This window comes from Odocoileus virginianus, chromosome 3 (assembly GCF_023699985.2).
Source record: "Odocoileus virginianus isolate 20LAN1187 ecotype Illinois chromosome 3, Ovbor_1.2, whole genome shotgun sequence".
Classification (NCBI taxonomy): Eukaryota; Metazoa; Chordata; class Mammalia; order Artiodactyla; family Cervidae; genus Odocoileus; species Odocoileus virginianus.
The window spans coordinates 93838075-93863061 of NC_069676.1; the positions used below are offsets into that span (position 1 = coordinate 93838075).

General features: G+C 35.1%; 1 protein-coding gene across 1 annotated transcript in view; it reads right to left on the reverse strand.

The window, feature by feature from the left end:
- ST8SIA4 (ST8 alpha-N-acetyl-neuraminide alpha-2,8-sialyltransferase 4) overlaps nt 1-24987 on the reverse strand; it is a 99066-nt gene that overhangs the window by 42315 nt on the left and 31764 nt on the right. The window contains 1 exon segment of the mRNA XM_020892805.2: nt 15689-15982. Within this exon segment, the coding sequence (XP_020748464.1) occupies nt 15689-15982 (294 nt within the window).

Consider the following 24987-nt stretch of genomic DNA (forward strand, 5'->3'; position numbering starts at 1 on the left):
TTCCACTCCAACTGTTTCTTTAATTTTTTATTATTTTAAAATAGATACTGCCAAGTATTTATAATGACTGTACAATTTTCCCAAACTCTACTGAAAAATAGATACTTTAATATAAGATCAGGTTGTCATATTGTGAAAATTTTATATATAGCTATAAAGTAATTTCTGTACAGAGTTTACAAAATTCTGTTGATATGAGTAAGATGATTTAATGAAATAAAATGCAAAATCATGACTTTAGCTATAATAATTTTGCTTTAAGCAAGATTCACTGAAGCAAAGGAGAAAATGAAGTTAGATTCTATTAGACTAAATCATCAAAAAGTATTAACATAGAATCCCTCGCATTCTAAATCATGGCAAGAATATCCAGATGTCACATGATTGTTTAGCTATTTAATTTCACCCAAGTGTGAACTGAAAAGACATCATATGGGGTACCTGAAACAAGGAAGCTCTAAATCTGAACTCAGTTGCTTGGAGCTACAGCTTCATTAATTTTGGCCAATTTCTCTGATTTTCTGATAAAGGCCAAGGAAAGTCAGTACATATAATTCATTCAATGGAATCTATACAAGCTAAGTATCCAAGAATTCCTAGTTACTTTATTGCACTATTCCCTAATTACATTTTATTTATCTTTTAAAGGAGAAATGGATTCTCCCACTGATTTTACTATCTCTAGAATGACATCAAAGGGTGATATTTTCTTCAAAAAGCCTGCTTTAAATGAGTTATTCGAGAATAGGACAAGCAATATGACCCATACTTCAATTATGGTGAAACAATTTGGTGTTGAAAATGGAAATGTATACTGCCTGAAATAAAACCTGTTACATGTTTAGTAAGGAATTAATGATAAGATAGCAACTGCCAGCCTAATCTCTGTAATGCATTTCATTTGACCACCACCATGGTCGTTGAATGATGGTTTTGAGGATAAACGTTAAAGCACGGTGAAAGTGAATGATTGTGAGTCCTTAATACACTAGTATTTGACTGATACCCTCTCCAGGAACATTTAATCAGGGAATATAGCTAAATAATGCCATTGCTGTGGTTACAAGGTCCTGAGCTGAAAACTCACACAAAAGCAAGAATGCAGCAGCTATTTATCCAATACAGAGCAGTGACTTGTCACCGATAGTTTTTTGTACTAACCTTAACTGAGAGATCTACCTTCATGATCCAGTTGGATAAAGACACACAGACAGGCTAAGAGCAACAGGAGCACAGAAATCTCAGCACCGCTGCCCCCACTGTATATTCACTGGGCCTTTATGATTACTTTCCTTTAATCCTGGGGCTTCCCCGGTGGTTCAGACGGTAAAGCCTCTGCTTGTTATGTGGGAGACCTGGGTCTGACTCTGGGGCGGGAAGATCCCCTGGAGAAGGAAACAGCAACCCACTCCAGTACTCTTGCCTGGAAAATTCCAGGGACGGAGGAGCCTGGTAGGCATGGGATCACAAAGTTGGACACGACTGAGCAACTTCACTCGTTCCTTTAATCCTAACAATTTATTTGCCATTAAGTAAAAATTACTTATCAGTTATGTATACCTTACTGTTTATCTAAGCTGCTCTCTCCTGAATATCTTAAATTTAGGTAGCTATTTTTCTTTGAGACAAAAATCTGTTCAAATTGCACAGAAGTAAAATCCTTTGAGGGATGAGGAATCCTCATGGCATATACAAAAATTATACCAAACAGAATTTTACTTTATGGATGAGTCATAACAATAGTGTATTAGGCTAAAATTCTTAGGAGATGATAAAAACTGTTTGTAAGAATGGAGAAAATACTTTAGGATTTTATCTTCACTTAGGCCCACAAAGTGAGAGTCCCAATACAATATCAGATGGTGAAGAATTTGCCTGCAATGCAGGAGACCCAGTTTGATCCCTGGATTGGGAAGATCCCCTGGAGAAGGAATGGTGACCCAATCCAGTATTCTTGCCTGGAGAATTCCATGGACAGAGGAGCCTGGTGGGCTACAGTCGATAGGGTCCCAAAGAATCAGACACAGCTGAGCAGTTAAAACGTTACCACTTTCAAGAAACTGTATATTTTAAAAGATTTATGGGACACTTGATTCAGTTATATTCCTCAGCAAACTTAGATAATATATAGTCATACTGCTTAAAAATTTATTATATATTTTCCTTTTATTTAAAATTCACAACTAATTTTTTCATGTATATAAGAAGTCTCTGAATGTAGTTACTGCTAGATCACTTGAACTTAAATTAGAATAGCTTTATGCAGATTAATTCAAGACAAATTTTGCATAGTGATCAGTGTTCTTCTTTTTTCTTTAAAGGTCAGAGAAACAAGGGGATTTCTCATATTATTTATGTGTTTTCTACCACTCATTACAAGCCTGGGTTTTCAGAGTAGAAAGGAATAAAAGAACTAAAAGCAAGTAATGAATACAACCTATGAAATAAATTCATGAATGTTCTGTGTAGCTCTTAAAATAGCAGAGAAAACCTTTGTTCTGAATACTAAGTGTCAGTATAGGAATTTTTAAAAATTATGAAAATAAATTTATTACCTTCATTACAGTGTGTAAAATAAACATTTTCTTCTAGAAAGCATCATAAACAATAATAGACATTAATATAAATACACATATATATATATACATACAGAGAGAGAAATATTGCAAAACAATAATCAAGAGATAACATTAAGTTACTAAATTATGGAACAAAGACAATATTCCTCAAGTGACCAGGATGAATTTGTAGATGTGCCGTCTGAATGTTCCCGTGTTACACTTCATTATTATGATCCATTTACTTTTTAGTTAGAACTTATTCTTATATCTTCATTCTAACAACAACTTAGGCAGGTAAAATTTAGTAAGCATTGCTTTCAGAATTTTGTGAATACTGAGCACAAGATGGTCCTTGATGTGTACCAGTTGATTAATTAATAAATCGTAGGAAAGACAAGTTATTCTAGTTTTAACCTCATTATTTGAGTTGCAAGCCTTCCTTATTTCCAAGATTTCCTTCTATTTTAAAATAAACTGAATGGCTAATGTGATTCCCAGTGGTATTCAGATTCATATTTAAAAAAGTCATTTCCTCCTTCTGCTTGCCGCTTTACTTCTTTGCTCTAAATAATGAACCTTAAACAAAACTTCAAAGTCTTTTTTCAGCACAACTTGGCCCTTTTTCGTGAGTCCATTCTCCATCCCCTTGCACCCAGGCCCCAGGCCCCAACATAATGAACACAGGGCTTTCATACTTTTTCCTAGGTATACAACGGGATGAATAAATCAACCTTTTCTTTCATGAAATATGCAATATAAAGACACAGAACAATATAAAAAATAATCATACATTCTGAGGATTGTTCTATTTGAAATATACATCCCTTCTGAAGAGAATACAGAGAAAAGACATCCAGGTTAATTTCAGAGAAAGGGACAAGATTGAGGAACTGTGTCCAACCGGCTCTTACCTTTAAACTGAAGAAGCAGAATGTTCTAGGTGGAGAAAAGAAAAAAAAAATGCCTATCAAGGAGAAACTCCAGGATATGTCAATATCAGTGAGTGCCATGAAGGATTCTCAACTCCCAAAAGCACTCTAGACACTCTGCAAAAGCTTTAGTCTCAATGAGAAGAATCAAGAACTGGAAAAGAGGCTGGCTGAGGGCAACCTGGCAACTGTCTCCCACAGGGTCCCGTTGAGCCATGCACCTATGAATGACTCCTCAGATATAAACTATTTCTACTGTCACATTCCAGTAAAATATGAATGATGGAAGCTGCCAGAAAACAATACCACGGCTCAAGGCCAACTAGATTAAGATATCAAGAAATCCTGCAATGCGGAAGCGTGGATATCAGAGTTGCTAGTAAGAGAAGAAATATTCCATCATGGAAATATCATGATGTTTAAAACACCCATTAAGCAGTTTCTAGCTGCTCAAGGCATTAAAGAAGGATACATACTTTACAAAGAAGTATTACAGCTGCGTTGCTCATTAGTCAAAATCGAAACCATATGGAAGTGTTTTTGGCATAAAACTAAATTTAAAACAAGTAAGCCATTTTCAGAAAGTGTTTGGAGTGAATATCTCCATTTTCAAAGTTGTCTTTTAAAACTGCTTTTCCTTATACAATTTTGAGTTGATTCAATACTCTAAAATAATCCACTTGTATAACAGCGGTAAACTCAAGTTTCCTGAAGTCTATCTAGTATTGGTCTATGTCAGTGTATTTTGTTACCGACAATTCTGTTGGAAGCCTGGTCTGATTCAACTTCTTCTGCAAGTACATGTCATTCACATGAGTTTAGCCTGCAGAGGATCAACCGAATTTCATATAGCCTTTTATCTTCACACTCATTTAAAAATGACAGATTTTAACATCTAAAAGATAAGTTCAGGAAATAAAGTCATTGATATGGTATTTTTGTGTTAGTCTTACTGGAATAGACATTGATGCTGAAACATGTATGAAAGTACAACATGTTTATTTTTAAGAACCATTAAGAAACATACATTGTAAGAAAGGAACTAATATGTGCTTCTTTTCATAGAAAAGTATACTTGAGCAATGAAATAGTTTATAACAGAGAGAGAGCTACACAGATAAGGGGTGAGTTAGACATGTCACTTGATATCATTTCTGTAAGGTGTATTGTTCCTTCCTACATTGAAATCCACAAACTAGGAATTATGACTTTACTCACTGCATTGGGAATTAAATACTCAGCTATAATAGCTTACAGGCTGCATGCTAATAGAAAACATTAATGATTCAGCAAAACTCTGAGAAACTTGGGAGGTTATATTAAGTGATATCCCATTGTTCACCATAATATTATTTAATAAAAAATGAGGAAATAAGTTTACTGATCATGAAATATACAGATAAACTAGAATATATCTTATATTCTGAATAATAAGAAAAATTCAAGTTATTTATACACTTACAGTAATAATGTAATAGAAATAATGCAAAGAAATAGAGGAAAACAATAGAATGGGAAAGACTAGAGATCTCTTCAAGAAAATTAGAAATACCAAGAGAACATTTCATGCAAAGATGGGCACAATAAAGGACAGAAATGGTAGGGACCTAACAGAAGCAGAAAATATTAAGATGAAGTGGCAAGAATACACAGAACTATACAAAAAAGATCTTCACAACCCAGATAATCATGATGGTAAGATTACTCACCTAGAACCAGACATCCTGGAATGCGAAGTCAAGTAGGCCTTAGGAAACATCACTACGAACAAAGCTAGTGGAGGTGATGGAATTCCAATTGAGCTATTTCAAATCCTGAAAGATGATGCTGCAAAAGTGCTGCACTCAATATGCCAGTGAATTTGGAAAACACAGTAGTGGCCATAGGACTGGGAAAGGTCATTTTTCACTCCAATCCCAAAGAAAGGTAATGCCGAAGAATGCTCAAACTACTACAGAATTGCACTCATCTCACATACTAGCAAATTAATACTCAAAATTCTCCAAGCCAGGCTTCAACAGTACAAGAACTGTGAACTTCCAGATGTTCAAGCTGGATTTAGAAAAGGCAGAGGATCAAATTGCCAACATTCGTTGGGTTATCGAAAAAGTAAGAGAGTTGCAGAAAAACATCTATTTTTGCTTTACTGACTATGCCAAAGCCTTTGACTGTGTGGATCACTGCAAACTGTGGAAAATTCTGAAAGAGATGGGAATGCCAGACCACCTGACCTGCCTCTTGAGAAATCTCTGTGCAGGTCAGGAAGCAATAGTTAGAACTGGACATGGAATGAAAGACTGGTTCCAAATAGGAAAAGGAGTATGTCAAGGCTATATATTGTCACCCTACTTATTTAACTTATATGCAGAGTACATCATGAGAAATGCTGGGCTGGAGGAAGCACAAGCTGGAATCAAGATTGCCGGGAGAAATATCAATAGCCTCAGATATGCAGATGACACCACCCTTATGGCAGAAAGGGAAGAAGAACTGAAGAGCCTCTTGATGAAAGTGAAAGAGGAGAGTGAAAAAGTTGGCTTAAAGCTCAACATTCAGAAAACTAAGATCATGGCATCTGGTCCCATCACTTCATGGCAAATAGATGGGGAACAGTGGAAACAGTGACAGACTATTTTGGGGGCTCCAATATCACTGAAGATTATGACTGCAGCCATGAAATTAAAAGATGCTTGCTCCTTGGAAGAAAAGTTATGACCAACCTAGACAGCACATTAAAAAGCAGAGACATTACCTTGCCAACAAAGGTCCATCTAGTCAAAGCTATGGTTTTTCTAGTAGTCATGTATGGATGTGAGAGTTGGACTATAAAGAAAGCTGAGTGCTAGAAAATTGATGCTTTTGAACTGTAGTGTTGGAGAAAACTCTTGAGAATCCCTTGGACTGCAAGGAGATCCAACCAGTCCATCTTAAAGGAATTCAGTCCTGAATATTCTTTGAAAGGACTGATGCTGAAGCTGAAACTCCAATACTTTGGCCACCTGATGCAAAGAACTGACTCATTGGAAAAGACCCTGATGCTGGGAAGGGTTGAAGGCAGGAGGAGAAGGGGATGACAGAGGATGAGATAATTCAATAGAATCATCGACTCAGTGGACATGAGTTTGAGTAAACTCTGAGAGTTGGTGATGGACAGGGAGGCCTGGCGTGCTGCAGTCCATGGGGTTGCAAAGAGTCGGACATGACTGAGCGACTGAGCTGAACTGAACTGAGTAACAATATAGAAGGAAAATTAGTCCTCCAACACAAGATGAAATTACTAGAAATAATAAATTCAAGATGGCACAATAAATGCCAACAATATAAATACAGAATAGGAGACTGCTCTATATTAAGCAATGTAAGACAATGTATTATTGAGTATTGTTTGACACACACAAGGTCTAGCAAAGCAACCTGCATGGAATAAGTTGTTATATATGTATTATTAGTATACTGTACTTTATATCTGTATATATAAAAGTGTATTACACACTATTTAGTCAGTAAATATATGTAAGGTATTAATAATATATTAATACATTTTAATGTATTATATAAGAATGTACTTTGTGAGAATGTATATGTAGCATATATGAACATTACTTTTATTTTTCATATATGTAAGAAATAAACACTTCTCCAGCAATAATTTTCCATAATTTGCATTTATAGAAAGATCTATGCTTTTTAACAATAACTGCAGAAATCAAAGAAGGAATAATTCAATAGATAAATGGCCCCAGAAGAAACATATATAATTATCTCTTCTATATTTGCATATATGCACATACATATTTATGTGTGTATATTAATGTGTTTGCATGTGTGTAATATTCTGATGAGGATCTTAACTAATTTTGGTCTTGAAAGGCATGAAGAGTCTTTAAATTCCTAGACAAATGACTTTAAAACAGGAATATTTTAGAAAGCTACCTCAGTTACTGTGAAAATCAAAAGTTAAATGATGCCTCCCTTAAGGTTATAGAGAGGATATTCCTGAGGATATTCATGAAAATTCAGTACAAATGTTTGTGGCATTTTGAATATTCATGTGAGTAAGAAAACTAAAGAACAGAACCAGTGAAACTCAAAGCCCATGGGATCTCAATGATTATTTATGTCAACATCCACATTTTATAGAATATAAACCTGAAGCTCAAGATTGTAAACAGTCTAGTCTATGGTCAGAATAAGAAAGGTTTGCTTTGACTGTCTTTGGAAGTCAAGCTCCTAAGTGATTTTTAAAAATTCTGTAAGCCAGTGTTCTCAGTCCAGATCAATATAAAAACATGTTTTGAAGAGAATAAGTATTTTTTTCTCAGAACCTGAGAAATGCATCTTTGAACTCCAATTTGTGCGATATTGCTGTAGGTCATGAGGGTTATCCCAAGCATTTCAAATGGAAATTCTTAATTCCAAGCAAATTTAAAGCAGTCATATAGTCAACTTATCTCATACTTGCACATTTCTTTTATAGTTGCAAAATTATCCTTCAAAGAAAAAAATCATTTGGAATATTTCTCAAATACAAGGGTAGATACATATTCTAAGCTAAAAGTTAAGGAAGAAAGTCATAAAGAGAATTCACATAAAATTTTAAGGAATAAGTATGAATTGAATTTATCATTTCCTTAAAAATTGTTTTGGTGAAGATATTTGTTTACAAAATTGTTGGATAACTTCAAAATTATTAACTATGAAGGTTATATCACTGAACACTATGCATGTTTATCAATCTCAATGATCACTAGCAAATCATCAATCCTAGTATTTATCTTGATTAATATAAAGTATTAGCTTGTCAACATGATGAGTATAGTCTTTATTATTGTATTTATATTAAAAACAAATTATTAATTAGAATGTGGTGACAAAAATAGGGTAATTGACTTTGTTTTGGTAGAATTCAAATAACGAAACTGGATCATAAAAATTTATAAAATAATTAAAGGGGATGTTTTATTTTTGGTTTAAGTACTTCTATAACAGTTCATAATATTTGCCAGGAAGCAAAGCATTCAAATAGAAATGTTTGAATATTTTTCCCAAAACTATTTATAAACAAATCTAAAATTTAAATCAATTAATCTCTTTAAGGGGCTTCCCAGGTGGTGCTAGTGGTAAAGAACCTGCTTGTCAATGCAGGAGACATAAGAGATGTGGGTTCGATCCCTAGGTCAGGAAGATCCCCTGGAGGAGGGCATAGCAACCAACTCCAGTATTTTTGCCTGGAGAATCCCATGGACAGAGACGCTTGCAGGGCTATAGTCCATAGTGTCCCAAAGAGTCCACAAGTGAATCACAAGTGAAGTGATTTAGCACACACAAGCTCTTTGACATAGATATCTGAACAAAGTTAAGCACATTCTAAGGGAATACAGTTGAGAACTACAAAGTAAACTCTTCAAAGTACAAAGTCAAAAGAAACTGCAGAAAATACACATGATTCTAATCTAGAACATTTTACATATAATATATTTATGCATACAAAATATAATTTCAAAATATGCTCATTTATTTATTGCCTGGAATTCTTAAGAAGTTATCCATTGTAGTTGGTAGTGGAACTAAGAAACTACTTTATGCACTGTTCAATTTTCTTTGACATAATGATAAAAACAATGAGAAAATAAAAGTATAATCATCCCATTATTAAAAACAGCACTTGACTATCATGAATCAAACTATGGTAATTATAAAAATAGAAATTTTTGTCTAACATTATATATTTTGCAAAAATATATTTAATATATATTACAGAATAATTCAATTGCATATTAAATCACATTATTAGGTTAAATTCTTTTCAGATTTCAGGTTATACATTGATAATTTTGTTATCAATATATAAAGAAGAAACCTTGATTTTTATATTTTGTAATCACATTTTTAAAGTTTCAACAAGTCATTTTAAAGTTTCAAAATTTCCTCTTCACTCTTCAAGTCTTAGGAAAATTGTTCCATTCTTCACAAAGGAAATTACAAAATAGAAATATTAGACATGAGAAGCTTCAGAATAAATACAAATGAACAGCTTGCAATCCCAAACCAGTGTAACATTGATGAATTCACTTTAATTTGTAATTATAGTTTTTTTTTAATTTTCCTCATTAGACTACTCTCATTATTTTGTAAGACTTTCAAAATTAGAAAATAGAAATAGTTTCCCCTCCTGTTTCACTTAACATGACTTGGGAAGAATGACCACACATTAAAAACCATCATTAAGTTTTATGATTGATGGTTATATTTTCAGAGCTTTAAAACACATACAATTAATTTGATGCTTAAAGTTGGTAAGCCATCATAATTTTCAGAGAGGAAAAGTTTAAATCGTGAAGCTTGACAATACAGAAACTGAATGATTCTCATGGGTATTCAAGGACTTTTTTCCTTTCCAAATCATTTAAAATTTCTACTTTTAACTGTAGTACTTGGAAGAGGCTTCCCATTTTAACACTGTGATGGCGTGCACCAAAAAATGGATGGACTGCACAAAAGCCCTCTCATGAGACACAACAAACTCTAATAATCCACAGATGATACAAAACTCTCTATTTTCCTGAATTGTATTAACCACAGGGTTTCAGAGACATGTGAAAAAATACGTAGACAATATTTCTTTGGGGAGTTTACTCATGGTTTCATATCATGTGAATCTTTTCTGTTTCATCAGTATTCCCACTTCCTTATTTTCTTTCTGAGTCTCGGTAAACTTATAGAGTACAAATATTATGTTGAAATGCCACATTTGCCTGAATCAGTGTGTTAATTTCATTAGTTCCATAAATGAAACAACCTTTCACAAACATCATGTGTACAAATTTCCAATGTACTTGAAAGGTGAAAGGTAAATTTAGGGCTACTTTTTATACCCCAGGCCACAGTTGAGAACTTGACCTTGAGGTGAAAGATGCTCATGTATAAGCATGAAAGTAGCAAGTTAAGTTCTTTCTGGAGAATACAAAATAAGTCTTGTCAAAAATACCTAAAGTACAGTATTCAAAAGAAAGCATATCACTGATTTCACTAGTAGTCAGAAGCTTGACTTTGTTGTTCTTTGGAATAAAATGTTTAGAAAATGGTGGGATATTTTATATGTATAATATTTACAGAAGAAAAGTGAATAAGAAAAACATAAAAGGGGGGGGACTGATGAACTAACTAGTAAAAAGTTTTGTACTTTCTATGTTTAAAATAAATGCAAAAAGGCTATATGAATTTACTGTTGTTAAACATATGTAATTCTATCTAGATTCTAACTTATTGAAAATGCCCTATTTCAACCATTTCTCTGATTAAGTGTTTTGCTGTTGTCAGTAAATGGAGCGAGAAAAACCAGGACCTAGGGAATAAAGTAATAAATCCAAAGTTTATGCAGAGATGCAAAAACCCAGAATAGTCAGCACAATATTGATGGAGGAATAAAGTCAGAGGACTGACACTACCTGACTTCAAGACATACCATAAAGCTTCGGTATTCAGGACAATATGATGTCGGCAAAGAACAGACAAAACAGATCAAACGAAACAGTTAAAAAGCTCAGAAATAGACCCCCCCCCCAAATTTAGTCAACTAATGTTTGAAAAAGAAGCAAAAGTAATACAAAGAAGCTAAGGCAGTCTTTTTAAGAAATGGTGTTGGAACTATTGGCCATCCTCATTAAAAAATGAATCCTGATAAAGAACTTGACATCCCTCACAAAAATTAACTAAAAGTGGATGATAGATCTAAATATAGAATGCAAAAACTATAAAGCTCGTAGATGATGACTCTTAAGACAATCTAGATAACTTTGGGTTGGTGATGACTTTTTAGATACAACACAAAAAGCACAATGAAAAAAATAATTGATAAACTAGACTTCATTAAGACAATGGGAACAGAATGAAAAGACAAGTCACTGTCTGGGAGAAAATATTTTCAAAAGACATATCTGATAAAGGATAGTTATCCAAAATACACAAAGAAACTCTCTACTAAGAAAACCAACTTGACTAAAAAAAATGGGCCAAAGACTTCAACAGACATCTCACTAAAGAAGAGATGCAGGTGGAAAATAAGCATATTCTAAGATGCTTCACATCATATGTTGTAAAAGAAACGTAAATTAAAACAACAATTGAAAGTGAAAGTCACTCAGTTGAGTCTGACTCTTTGCAACCCCATGTACAGTCCATGGAATTCTCCAGGCCAGATACTGGAGTGGGTAGCCTTTCCCTTCTCCAGGGAATCTTTCCAACCCAAGGATTGAACCCAGGTCTCCGGCATTGCAAGTGGATTCTCTACCAGCTGAAGCACAAGGGAAGCCCAAGAATACTGGAGTGGGTAGCTTATCCTTTCTCCAGCGGATCTTCCTGACCCAGGAATCGAACCAGGGTCTCCTGCATAACAGGCGGATTCTTTACCAACTGAGCTACCAGGGAAGGTACCACTATATACCTATTAGGATGACCAAAATCACCTAAATATAAACTGAAAACACCAAATGCAGAGAAGGATGTGGAACAACAGCAATTCTCAGTCATTATTAGTTTGAGTGTAAAATGATAGTCACTTTGGAAGACAGTTTATCCGTCTCTTGCAACATCAAACATACTCTTATCATAAGATCCAGTAATCAAACAAGCTGAAAACGATGTCCACTCAAAAACCTGCACATATATGATTTTAGTAGCTTTGTTCATAATTGCTAAAACTTAGAAGAAATAGATGAATGAATAGACTAGTAAGTCAAAACAATGAAGCACTATTTAGCCCTAAAAAAGGAATGAGGTATCAAGCAGTAAAAAGATATTAAAGAAACCTAAATGCATACTATTAAGTGAAATAAACTAATATGAAAAGGCTACATACTGTATGGTTCTAACAATATGACATTCGGGAAGAGGCAAAAAACTATGGAGAAAGTGAAAACATCAATGCTTGCTATGGCTTAATGGGAGAAAGATATGAACAGTCTGAACATAGATGATTTTTAGGGCAAAGAAACTTTATATGATATTATAATGGTGGATACATGTCATATCACATCTGTCAAAAGTCATGGAATGTACAATTAAGGGTAAACTCTGGAATAAAGTATGGACTTTGGGTGATGATGATCTATAAATTCAGGTCCACTAATTATAACAAATGTAGGTCTCTGGTGGAAGTTTTGACCCTGGAGACTATGCATGTGTAGGGGCAGGGAGTATATGGAACATCTCTGCACCATCTTCTCAATTTTTCTGTGAACATAAAACCACTAAAAATAGTCTATTGGAAAAGTACTCGTTCACAGTAACCTTGAATTTTATTAGTTTCCTACAATCGAGTACTTAAAAATATTTGTATTTAATCCTAATAAGATATCACTCGTGTGTGTGTATGTGTGCATGCTAAATCACTTCAGTCGTGGGCAATTCTTTGAGACCCTTTGGACTGTAGCCCACCAATCTCCTCTGTCCATGGGATTCTCCAGGCAAGGATACTGGCATGGGTGGCCATGCCCTCCTCCAGGGGATCTTCCTGACCCGACCCAGGGATCGAATCCACATCTGTTATGTCGCCTGGCAGGCAGCCAGTTCTTTACCACCTGGGAAGCCCAAGTGTGTATATGTATGCATATGCATGTATGTATATGTATGTGTATATGTATATGTATGTGCTACACTGTGTGTGTAAGACAGGACAGAGTGAGTTCTTTATTTTCCTATGAATCAGTGATACTCAACTTCAACACATTAATATGGATAAAAATATAATTTTCTGACACCAACAATGGAAAGTTAGTGGGGAGAGAACTTTTTGTATGTTACTGAAGTTCAGCTGGTATAAATTCAAATAAAAGTGGTATAACTTTAAGATTTCAAATGAAATCCCCATGGTAACCACAAAGAAAATAGCTCTAGAATACACACAAAGGAAATGAGAAAGAAATTCATATGTTTCACTGCACGCATAGACATACAAAATACTGAAAAACAAAAGACAGTAATAGAAGAACAGGAGTGACTATACCAATGTCAGACAAAACAAATTCTAACTTAACAAAAATTATAAGAAACAATGAAGGACATTACACTAAGTGAAATAAGCCAGTCATAAATAGACAAATACTGTATTATTCCACTTATATAAGGTAGTTGGAGTTGTCCAAATCATAAAAACAGATAGTAGCATGGTGACTGCCCGTGAGTGGGGGGAGAAGGGAATGCGGAGCAATTGTTTAATAGATAAAGAGTTTCAGTTTGCAAGAGGAAGAGTGTTCTGCATGTGGATGATAGCGATGGTTGTTCAACAAAATGAATGCACTTAATACTACTACACCCTACACTAAAAATGGTTGAGGTGGCAGATTTTGTTATGTGTGCTTTATCACAATTTTTAAATGAAGGAAATAATATAGACCAAATTAGCTTTTGTTAAAATTAAATTCCTCTGCATCAAAGGGCACCATTTAGAGAGTGAACCGCAAACCACAGACTGAAAAAATATTTGCAATACATGTGATTAATAATGAAATTAAAAAATTAAAAAGATATGCTCCTAGCACAACACATTACGAAGTTGCTCTCTATTAAGAACACATCTTTTTTTTCAGACTCAAACTGTAATTACAGGAATCAGTAACTTAAAAAAATTACTTGTCTTCTAAATGCACGTATTTTATCTTTGTTGAAACTTCATGCCAAATGTCAAGAGAATGAATGCTGAATAACCAGGATCTTATTGCAAGAATGCAATTTAATTGTGTGCAGAATAACAATTAAAAAAAAAAAACAAACCTGTCTCAAGGTTTAAACAAAGAAATGGCAAATTCCTGAAGGCAATTATTTCAATAACAAAACAAACAAAACAGAAAACACCTCAGCCCAGTCCAAATGACAGTGTATAAAGTAAGCTATTTTTAACTCTGAGTTTGGAAAGAGTTTTCTTTTGGGACTTCTGTCCATTGTGTTTAATTGGTACCTTGAACTTGCCCATCGTTTTCATGTCCACTGACTTTGCTCTATATTTTTATCATTTTATGAGTAAATTAACCAAATGCCTGTAAGGTCTTCGTATCTCTAGCACTTCTCCTTGCCAATACAGTCTGCAGTTACAAGATTTAATCTCCTAAATTCACATATCTAATTGTGCTTCTTGAAGGATAAAACTGATTATCTTCTGAACCAGATCACAAAAGTTATTTTGTACCCTATCGCACCACAATGGACTCCATTATTACACAAACTTACAACACAATTATTTTCCTGCCTCAGTTTGCTATAAAGATGCAATAAGATTTCCTTCTGGTTTCTTCTTTTTTCCCCTGACAATCACTTTGAAGTTCTTAAAATCACTTCTTGCATTAAAACTTTAGTTTAGAGGTTAGATTTTTAGGACTTCTTTGTTAACATGAGGAACAAATTCCACACTTCAGCCAATAGTCCCCCTTATCATTTGTTTATGCTCACTGTACAGGCCTCTATTTCTACCATAAAGCCTATGCATTCCTCTAAAGCAGTGATCAGCTCTTCAATTTTAAATCTACAGTATCTGACATTCAGTAGATATCTAATAAATATACAGTATTGCTTATATTTGTGTTATGCATGTTACACACACATATATATATGCACGACTGAATTTAGCCTTTTGGTTATTTGCCACTTTGAAACAAGAGTCTACTTCTGAGGTCTTTCTGTTGAGCTTGTATTAATAAAAGGAAAATATTGACATAATCCATAAAAATGGCATCTGTGACTTTAGTGGGGAAGCATTAAGGCATATTATCTCAGCTTTATCACTCATTGGCCTCTTAACTACAGATGGGATTTAATTACTTCTTACAGACATTTAACATTTAAGCTTCCACAACATTGCCCACTAGCTATTTAGCACTTCTGTTCATAGTTTTTACCCCAAATTCATCAATTATACTATGAATTCTTATTATTCTTTAACACAGCAAAATATAAAAATCAGTAGTTTGTTCATAAGCAGATAGAAATAAGTGCCAAGATCATATGTTTGCCTTTTCAAAGAAGAGAAGCACTAAAATAAAATAGTAGGTAAATAAAATTCAAGTTGGTAAACAGAGTAGCCATTATAAAACAATGGAAACATATATATATATATAAAAATTACTGAAGTTCCTTCTAGTCTAGGGAAACTGTGTAGGTATATGCACCATTGTGCCAAGGACAGACTGGTCCTTTGCAGACACTTACCCTCTGACAGCATGAATAAGTCTCAGTGACGGATAGGCAGTCCGCACTTTCAGTTTATTCTTAAGGATTAGCGCATTAACCCACTCCACGTGCTTCTCTCCTCCTTTGACCATGAAAGCAGGGATCCAAAGAACACTGTCATTCAGCATGGAAAGTCTATGCACAAATTTTTCTCTGTCACTCTCATTCCGAAAGCCTCCAAACGCTCTTTGTACAACTGATGGATTCATGGTAATAAAATCTGATTTAGTTCCCACGTCTGCAGCAAACTCCACCACAGGGGCTAGATTACACCTGAAGAGGGAAAACATTAATGGACAAACGAAAAGTAAGTATGAAGCATTCACTTATAAAATGGCATTCAAGAAAAGAAAAAAACAGAATGAGCATGTTTTTTGTTTTTTAGTTTTTTTAACCAGGTAGGGAAAAAAAGAAAATCTGCCTGGTAAAATTACATTTTCAGCAAGTCATCACACTTTCTGGAATACAGTATTGTCTTCAATAAGGATTACAGTGGGGCTCAAATTGTCATTTATACTAACACAACCTGTTGTTGAAGAATATTCATTGCTATTATCTTCATAAAACCACATGATATGAATTCCTAATAGGGGAATTTATGATGGTAAATTCATAAGAGCTCTGCCATGCAACAGGCAGTCTAAACCACATTCTGTTCTAGAAGGAAGTAAAACACACTTGACCTGATAATCTAATTTGCACCGCTTGTCAAGCGTAAGACATTTCAACAAGTTTCTAAACATATGTAAGTGGAGATGGCTTTTCTGTACCCTGAGGTTAAGGGGAAAATACAACTGCTTGCAATATTTTCCACAAACCTATTTGTAATTGCTTTCCCTAGGCCTAAATGGGGAGGAAAAGTAAGAAAATGGAGTTACTGCACTTAATATGCCTCTTTGAGATGTTACCATAGAAAAATCCTCTACCAAGGGATCAGATATCTTTCTGTCCCCTTTCTGTCCCTTTTGAGGACATCCTCAAAATGCCTGCCTTCCTTTCTAATCATGAGCACTTTGTGGAGGAGGACCCCTGTTCTCAACACCTGAGCTCCTGGGCCTCATGAAGTACCTGGTTCTGATTCTATTCTTGTAACCTGATTTCTGCATTTTAAGAAAGCTTTGGAAAGCACCTGGAATTTGTGTTCCATTTGTGATACTTCGATTCTGACACAAAGAGCTCTGGATTTGATGAAACTTAAAAAACAGGTTTTAAATTTTACAATAGTTTAACTTGCTAAAAAAAAAAAAAGGACACATTTTAACTAGTTGATCAGTGAAAAATTAGATTTTCAACAAACAAGAGTTTGCTAGTTTGGAAAAAAAATAATTTGAATCTATACATTCATGAAAACACACTCTCACATGCACAGATTTTTTTTGTTTTCTTTTCTTTTTGGTTGTTTACATCAGCCTTTCAAGTGAAGGGAAGATAAACTAATTTCCTCTTGCTGCATTTTTGCAGGTTTGACTGCATTGTGAAAGTTTCTCTCATTTCGCTACCTGGTGCATTTCTCCACATTAATTAAATTCTAAAACCAGTTAAATTTAATTAGAAAGTAAAGTGTGTGTTCTTCTACTAAAATTATTGGCTTATACATCGTTCCTTATCTCTCTTAATTAATATATATGATTACTTCCTAGATCTATGACAACACTTATCTAACATAACAGATATCTTTTATCTCACACAATCAAGCAGTCTCTGTTATCTAGGCTGAGCTACTGAGAGAAAACAAAGCTAACACATCATATTATTTAGAAATAATCTCAAGTCATGTAACTTTAATTATACCCACTAGATTATGTGATAGAGTATTTATCTGTCTCCATCCATGCTCCATGCACTGTTGGAGATTAGTTATTACTCATTCCTCTCACAGTAAGAAATACGAGCGATGGGACTGCCCTGGGAAAGAACAGCTACATGTGAACGTAAGCAAACGGAACATCTCACAGGGTAACTCACAGAAGACTAAGGATATGATTATTTTTAAAGTCTTAAAATGCGCTCCACATCAGCTTCAAAAACAGTCTAAAATTCTAACCAAGCTGATTATAAGATGGATTTGGAAACTGTGGAAACACATTCTGAACAACACGGGTACAGACACTTCCCCTTCCTTAGGGAAAAAATAGACAGCACTTGCTAACACGACAGTTAACATGTTCCTGTCTGGGGAGATAGCTTCAGACAGATCTTTCTGTTGTAACGATACCTCAGCCATCCTTTTCAGAGGATTTTATCAGAGGGAAAACAATATCTATAAATGTCATTTTCTCTATAATTGTGCAAGTAATCAGAGTCAACCCTGTTAAAGACAGCCAAGATAACATCCCAATGAAATATCTTTTCAGGAAAAAAAAATGACTTATTTTAGTTTATGCTTTTCATTGCTTTTTCTTATCACATGTTTAAAAGCCCCTCCACATCTCATGTTCGCAAACACCCACTCTTTTAAGAACAGCCTCAGCTCAGTTTCTGAAACAGGACTGTCTGGCCAGGTGTTATTGAAGAGTTAACAAGGCAGTCATCAATAAAGCTGGGTGCTGAAAGACAGGGACTTTCCACCTTGGGAACAAATGGAAACTAACAGAATAACAAGATTTCTGGAGAACAGGGGTGATCAAGAGGGAACTAACGTATCTGAGGTCAAAAACGCTAAGTGGCTGTGATGCAAACCGAAAGGGCACCGGGAGATCAAAGAATCATCAGTCTACCTGAGCTTTACTGGAAAGTTTCTATGACCCAAGCACAGCCCAATCAGGCTTTGCGAAGGATGGAAGTGGAAGTACTGAAAATAGCATGACAGAAGGACACACCATAACATCTAGACTATGCTGGCTCCACAAGCCCGCTTGTTCTTTTTGTTTGGAGTGCCTGTGCCTAAGTTTTTACTGGAAGGAAAGGTTAGTATCATGTCCACATGTGGCCAGCATATTAACTTCTCTGCGGTTGGATTAGATATTTAGTCATATAATTAACTGAATGTCACATAATCAGGGCAAGTGTTAAGGAAGCCAAAATAACCAACCAGCTGTGTTGTACCCCAGCAATTCAGCCGACTTGTTGTGAACTTCACAGTCTTACTAGTAGCAATGGTGCTGATTGAGCAAGATTATAAATAGGTTTGCAATCACACATTCTTCATCTTTTTTAATAAATCTTCTCAGGGATTACAATAATCAAAAGTAGCCAGAATGGGTAAGCAAGCATTTATGAAGCATTATTTCCCACTATTCTTAATCTTATAAAATTGAAGAGCACTTGATTTTTAAATGATGGATTTCTATGAGTCAAAACTACTGAGTATGCGAGAATAGTTAATGCACTCGAGTTCTGCTTCTTTAGCCTAATTAAATTTGTGTGTGTGTGTTAGTTGCTCAGTCATGTCTGATGCTTTTTGACCCCATAGACTATAGCCCACCAGGCTCCTCTGTGCATGGGATTTCCCAGGCAAGAGTACTGGAGTGGGCTGCCATTCCCTTTTCCAGGGGATCTTCCCGACCCAGGGATGGAACCCTGACCTCATGCATTGCAGGCAGATTCTCTATCATCTGAGCTACCAGGGAAGCCCCAAATTTTTATACTGACCCACTATTTTGACATATCAAAAACATGAAACCATATCTAAGAACTAGGTATGGTGGCCAAACTCACTGCTTACTCAAAGCTGCCCAATTTTCAATTTGTTTGTTTTTCTTTTTCAAGACTGATTAAAAACCTTTGGGAATGCAGCTGGCTCCATTTCCACCCTAGTCCTCTGAAATTTCTTCTGTGATCTCAAGCTAGATGTGATGCCCTCTCAACAGTCCTTCTATGTAGAATTGAAGGCACTTTCACTTATCTCACAGCCATATAAAATATTCTTTAATGCATTTTAATTTTAATTCATTTAATTTTTAAGGAAAGCTGTGTTTATTCCACGATAATCGCTCAAGACCACCTAATTCTCCAGCAAGACATATCTTTCAGACTTGTCAATATTCTCTGCATTTCCCTTAAGTTATAGATGAACAGTCTAAGCAACTAGGAGGTCCCTCTTTCGAAAGTTCAACAGATATGCCTTAAGAGTTCATGGTGCAAATACAACACATTGCTCAGAATTATTTTCTGGCTATTTTACTATTTGTGCTAGTTGGCAATGATGTAATCTGGCTAGAAAATGATCCTGACATTTATTATTAGTAATAGGAATAAGAAAATGCCCAATTAGCCACATGTTTACATATCCCACAGTGTGTTATATACCTTTGTGCGACCTACCAAACTAGTCATTTGAGATATTGAGGTGAAACAGCATGCACTGTGATACAGGAGGATGTTAACAACAACTAAGTGGATTACAGCCTTATCTTTATTTATTCTTTCTCACATTAAACTTCAGACAAGTTCCAATCACATAATTTTACAAACACATCCTTTTTTCCTGTTAGCCAATTTCACTGTGTATTTTGCTGTACTAATACTGAAATCCCTTAACTCAAACCATCATTACCTTGGAACCACAGTTGTCAACTAACCACGAAATGGGAGATGACCTCTTTTCTGCCCTTAGAGGAAGCATATGGCTCCTATCTGCTCCCATCCTGTTTTTGACCTTGAAGAGTCAAGAGAACACTGAATCTCTAATACCTGGTTTTGTTCTAGGCTTTGTGGTTACCTTGTCAAAATTGCTAGGGGAAGCCAAAACATGCAACCTCTGAGCCTCTGTCACTTTCCTGAGGTGAATGCGGTAGAACTGAAGCCAATACTTTTGCCATACTTTGAGGTCAGGAGTGGTATTATCTCCACCGAGGGGTGAAGGGAGGCCTGGCGTGCTGCAGTTTATGGGGTCACAAAGAGTCGGACATGACTGAGCGACTGAACTGAACTGAACTGAGGGGTGAGGAACTAGGTCAAAGTGATGAAGAAACAAGTCTAAGGACACAGTGTATAGAATATAAAAGCATAACTATTTAAAAATTATTCCAGGACAGGGGTTTTCATTGACACAATTTCTACACTGATTTCTTTCAGAATCAGTGAAAATCTCCACAGGTTCATCTTTCACCCAACCTTCCTGTAAGGAAAAGAATGCCTTATCATTTGGTCTTAAGCATATCCTACAAGGCCACTCAGTCACAACATTCCCCAAACATTGAGCAGTGATTGAACAAAGGGGTTTTAAAAACCTAACACAGGAAAACTATACGTACACCTCAGGCCTCTTGAGAGAAAGGATTTTTAAAAATGCTAGTAAAAGAATTAAATAGCTAACTGATGTCACTTTTTTTTTTTTATTACATGTATTCCCCATCCCGATCCCCCCTCCCACCTCCCTCTCCACCCGATCCCTCTGGGTATTTTTTTTTTTTTATTACATGTGATGTCACTTTTGAAAATATGAAGCCTAGGGTTAACTGATGACTTATACGTGGTATGTTATTATGTAGAAGGCAAAGTGTAAGAAATGGAGATGAAGCATCATGTTGAATATTTGAATTTTCAGTATAGTACATGAACACAAAAACCCAGAAACACACATCGTACATTATGCTTGCTGATAACAATGAATAAAATCCTCATGTTGACAGAAATAAATGCAAATGACACATGTCATGAAAATGACTAAGTGACTAAGTAGAAAAGAGGTTTCTTTTCACAAATGCAGATTTGTTTATATTACTGGCAAGGGTGGGAAGAACAGTGTCATATTATTTCTAGAGGAATCACAGAATGAAAAAAGTCAAACTCATTCTAGAAGACAACAATCCATGTAACAGAGAAATATCTTAGATTATGTCGTTCCCACACTTCAGTCAAAATCAAAATAGCATTACCCATTTGGCAAATTTGCTATAACTGCACAGATATTATTCAATAAAACTTAGTTTTTTTCTGGGGTGGGGGGAGAAGGAAATGGATGCCAAAGAATGAACATATTGTGCTTAAATCAAATGAATTTCCATGCATGTGACTGTTTTCTTTTTCACAAAAGTGAATATATATAGTTGCAAGACTAATATTTATTTGAATTATAAATGTAAGTTTCTTGAAAATGCATATGAAATGAATATTAAGCATACACTCTAAATCCTCCCTTTGTAATTAAAAGTGAAGGATCATTTTAAGTTTTCTGAAAGGGGTATAAAGAAAAAATTCTGGCAAAAAATTCCTGTTGAGGAATTCCTTTTTTTCTGGTAAAAATTCATTACTGGAAATATTTAAGACAAGGAAAACCAAGCAAGATACTTAGGATGTATTTCTCAGCCCTCTTGTCCTAGTCAGGGAACTGAACCACTCCATTTATCAGGGGTTGCTGAGAAGTTGCTATATTTTTTTTACAGAGGGAAGAACTGATTCAGCATGGAATTTATGTTCTTAAAAATTATGTTGTATATTAAAAGGAAAGAAACAGCATTCATGAAATATTACGGCTGATACTTTAATCACCCATGCCAGAAAACCAAGGCAGAAAAACTATAACATTTTCTCTTTGCAATTCATAGTGTTAATAAACTAACTGCCCCGTGACCATTAGAGTGGTGGTGGGAAACACGCCTGAATTTTCTAACACGTAGGGATGATACCAGCAAACCTGTCACAGTAACATCACGCTGACACAACTTCCTTGTTTAAGAAGACAAAAACATTTTGACTTGTCATTCTAAACTACACATGTACTTTTTCTTTTCATTTCTTTTGATCCAAGAGTAAAAGATGATTTCTTACTTAGTATATATAATCTATCTGACACATGGTCCTGGAAAGACGGTTGATATAATGTTCAGAAGACTCAGGTATTCTGATGCTCACCAAGCATTTAGAAAAGTATTGTACCACGCGTGGATAAAAATGAACGTTTCATTTGCTAATATCACAAGGCAGGCCAAGGCAATCTCACATTAATTACATCATATTTATTATAAGTGGGTCTTTCTCTATCTCCATTTAGCAGAAAGTCGCATTTTGATGGACTAAAAGGACTTGATCTCCGCAATTCTTTTATCTTCCGTATCTGATTCATCATAAAGCCCTAAAAATTCATCTCAGAAAATTTCTCCTGAGTATATTCTCTCTTCTTTATTCTTATTGGTATTTTCAAAGCTTAGGCACCACCATGTGCTTTTGAACTATCACTGGAATAATTTCCGAATTAATTATTACTTAGTTATAACAATTGATGAATCATGAATTGATCTGCAATTTTTAAAGAACGAAGAAGAATAAGATGGATTATAACAGAACATGACAGTGTTCCATGCACATCACCTTATGGAAATTTATTTCAGATTCACATGTGTGTAGCATTAATGATAGCAGCTGGGGAAGCAACAGGAGGAGGGTATCATGAGGTAAGTTGTATTTCTTGCTGTAATATTTATTAAGCATTACTGAAAAACACTGCTCTCACCAGTTCTATAAAACCGAGACTCCAACTTGATCCATCTGTTTCAAGGATGGTATCAGCTTATTAATAAGAATATTTGATCACAATACTATCCTAACCAAAAATCTTCAGTGCTATTCAGTGATATCCAAGGGTTTTCATAACTTGTGCCTACCCTTACTTTCCAGAATTTTCTCTCTACGTTTGCCTGTCTTGTATCCCAATGGCATCAGGCTACTCCATGCAGTTTTATGTCTGTGTCTCTTTATTTTAGATGAATATCTCTGACTGAAATTACTCCCTCCCTAAGACACTCTAGCCTCCAACCTCAAAATGTCCTATCTCTTCCTAAAACTCAAAGGTTAATATCTATTGCAATGCTTTACATATTTTTTTTTTTGGCAGAACCGACTGCTTCTGTAGCACTGTTCTAAAATATTTACCTTATCTTTATTCTATCATATATGGAACTCCATTACATTTAGTTGCTTGTGTAGGGTTGCTATCTCTTTAATGCAATTAGTTAAGCTAACTATAATAATAATGTCGATTACTCTGTGTATGTGAATTGAGAACCTGTTTAATTTACAATGGTTATTTGATCTTTCGGTCTTCTAGCAGTGTTGCGAAGGCTCTCAACCAAGTCCTGAAAATTCATAGTCCTCTGGGTCACAGGTTAACATAACTCTGAAAAATGGGCAATTTTGCTGGGCTGTTTCTCCATTTAAGGGGACAGGCTCTTGTGGGCTTGCGATGATAAATGCCAAACAGAACAAAACTACCACTCGGTTTGTGCCCCAAGGGGCTCAGTTCGTGAGCTTTGCACTAAATCTTCTGATTCTCTGTACAATCACTTCAATTTTCACTTTTAACATGTTTGTTCTGTTAAATAAGTTACAGACGTTTCATTAGAAAGTTGATATAGTGTGTGTTTTGGGAAGTGAATTAAGGAACACCAAACATACTAATAAACATACGTTAAGCTGAAAACTCTGAAGCTGATAAAATGTTTAACTCTCAGAAGGTGTGCTAACCAAAATACACAAAAATTGAAAAACAATCATCCTCTTAAGTTGGATTTAAATTACAATAAGAAATGCAATCTGTTTCATTGGTGCTCCTATTCTAGGTGATTGGCATTTTCTGTGTGCAGAACTATCATCATTCAGAACAAGAAACGAAAGGCTAGAGGAGTTCTAAAGGCTGATAATAATTTTTCATTCTGATTTTTAAAAACTCTCACAAGTCAAAATGTACCTATAAGAGAATACACAGCGATGATACGTAGAAAAAAGAAACTGCTGCTTAGCATTCAATAACGGGTAGGATCGCCTCTCCCTTTATTATATTAAAGTCTCACAATTTCAGTTGGTGGTTTGTATAAATGGTATTTTGAGTTCTACTTTAACCAAAACAGTGTTCTGTTTTTTTGTTAAACATCACACAAAATGTTGAGATATGCTTAAAAGTCTACTATACATGAAAATTACCCAAGACTCTGAAATCTCAGCAGATAATTAAAGAATGGATCAGAAACATCTTTGTGTTAAAGGAATTAAACAATGCATTCCAAATGTTAATAGCTTTCTTAAGTTACATACAGAAGATCATGCCTAGGAAAGTTGAAAACATAAACTGAAGGACAAGGCATGTGCGTGTATATGTTTGAAAAGTAAGTAGGATTATTATTACAATCTCAATCACTGAAGTTATAAAGCATGAAAAGCATACCCATGCAATCCTTCGATAAGACGGTGTACGCCAACAGTAGGGGCAAGAATATCCATACAAACACAACATTCCTGGATCGGGGCTATCTTCCTGTCCCAAGTTGAACAGGCTTAAAACTCAGTTTCACTCATTTTTATAATTAATTTCTTTTGTTTACCTGGCAGCAATGCTATGTACT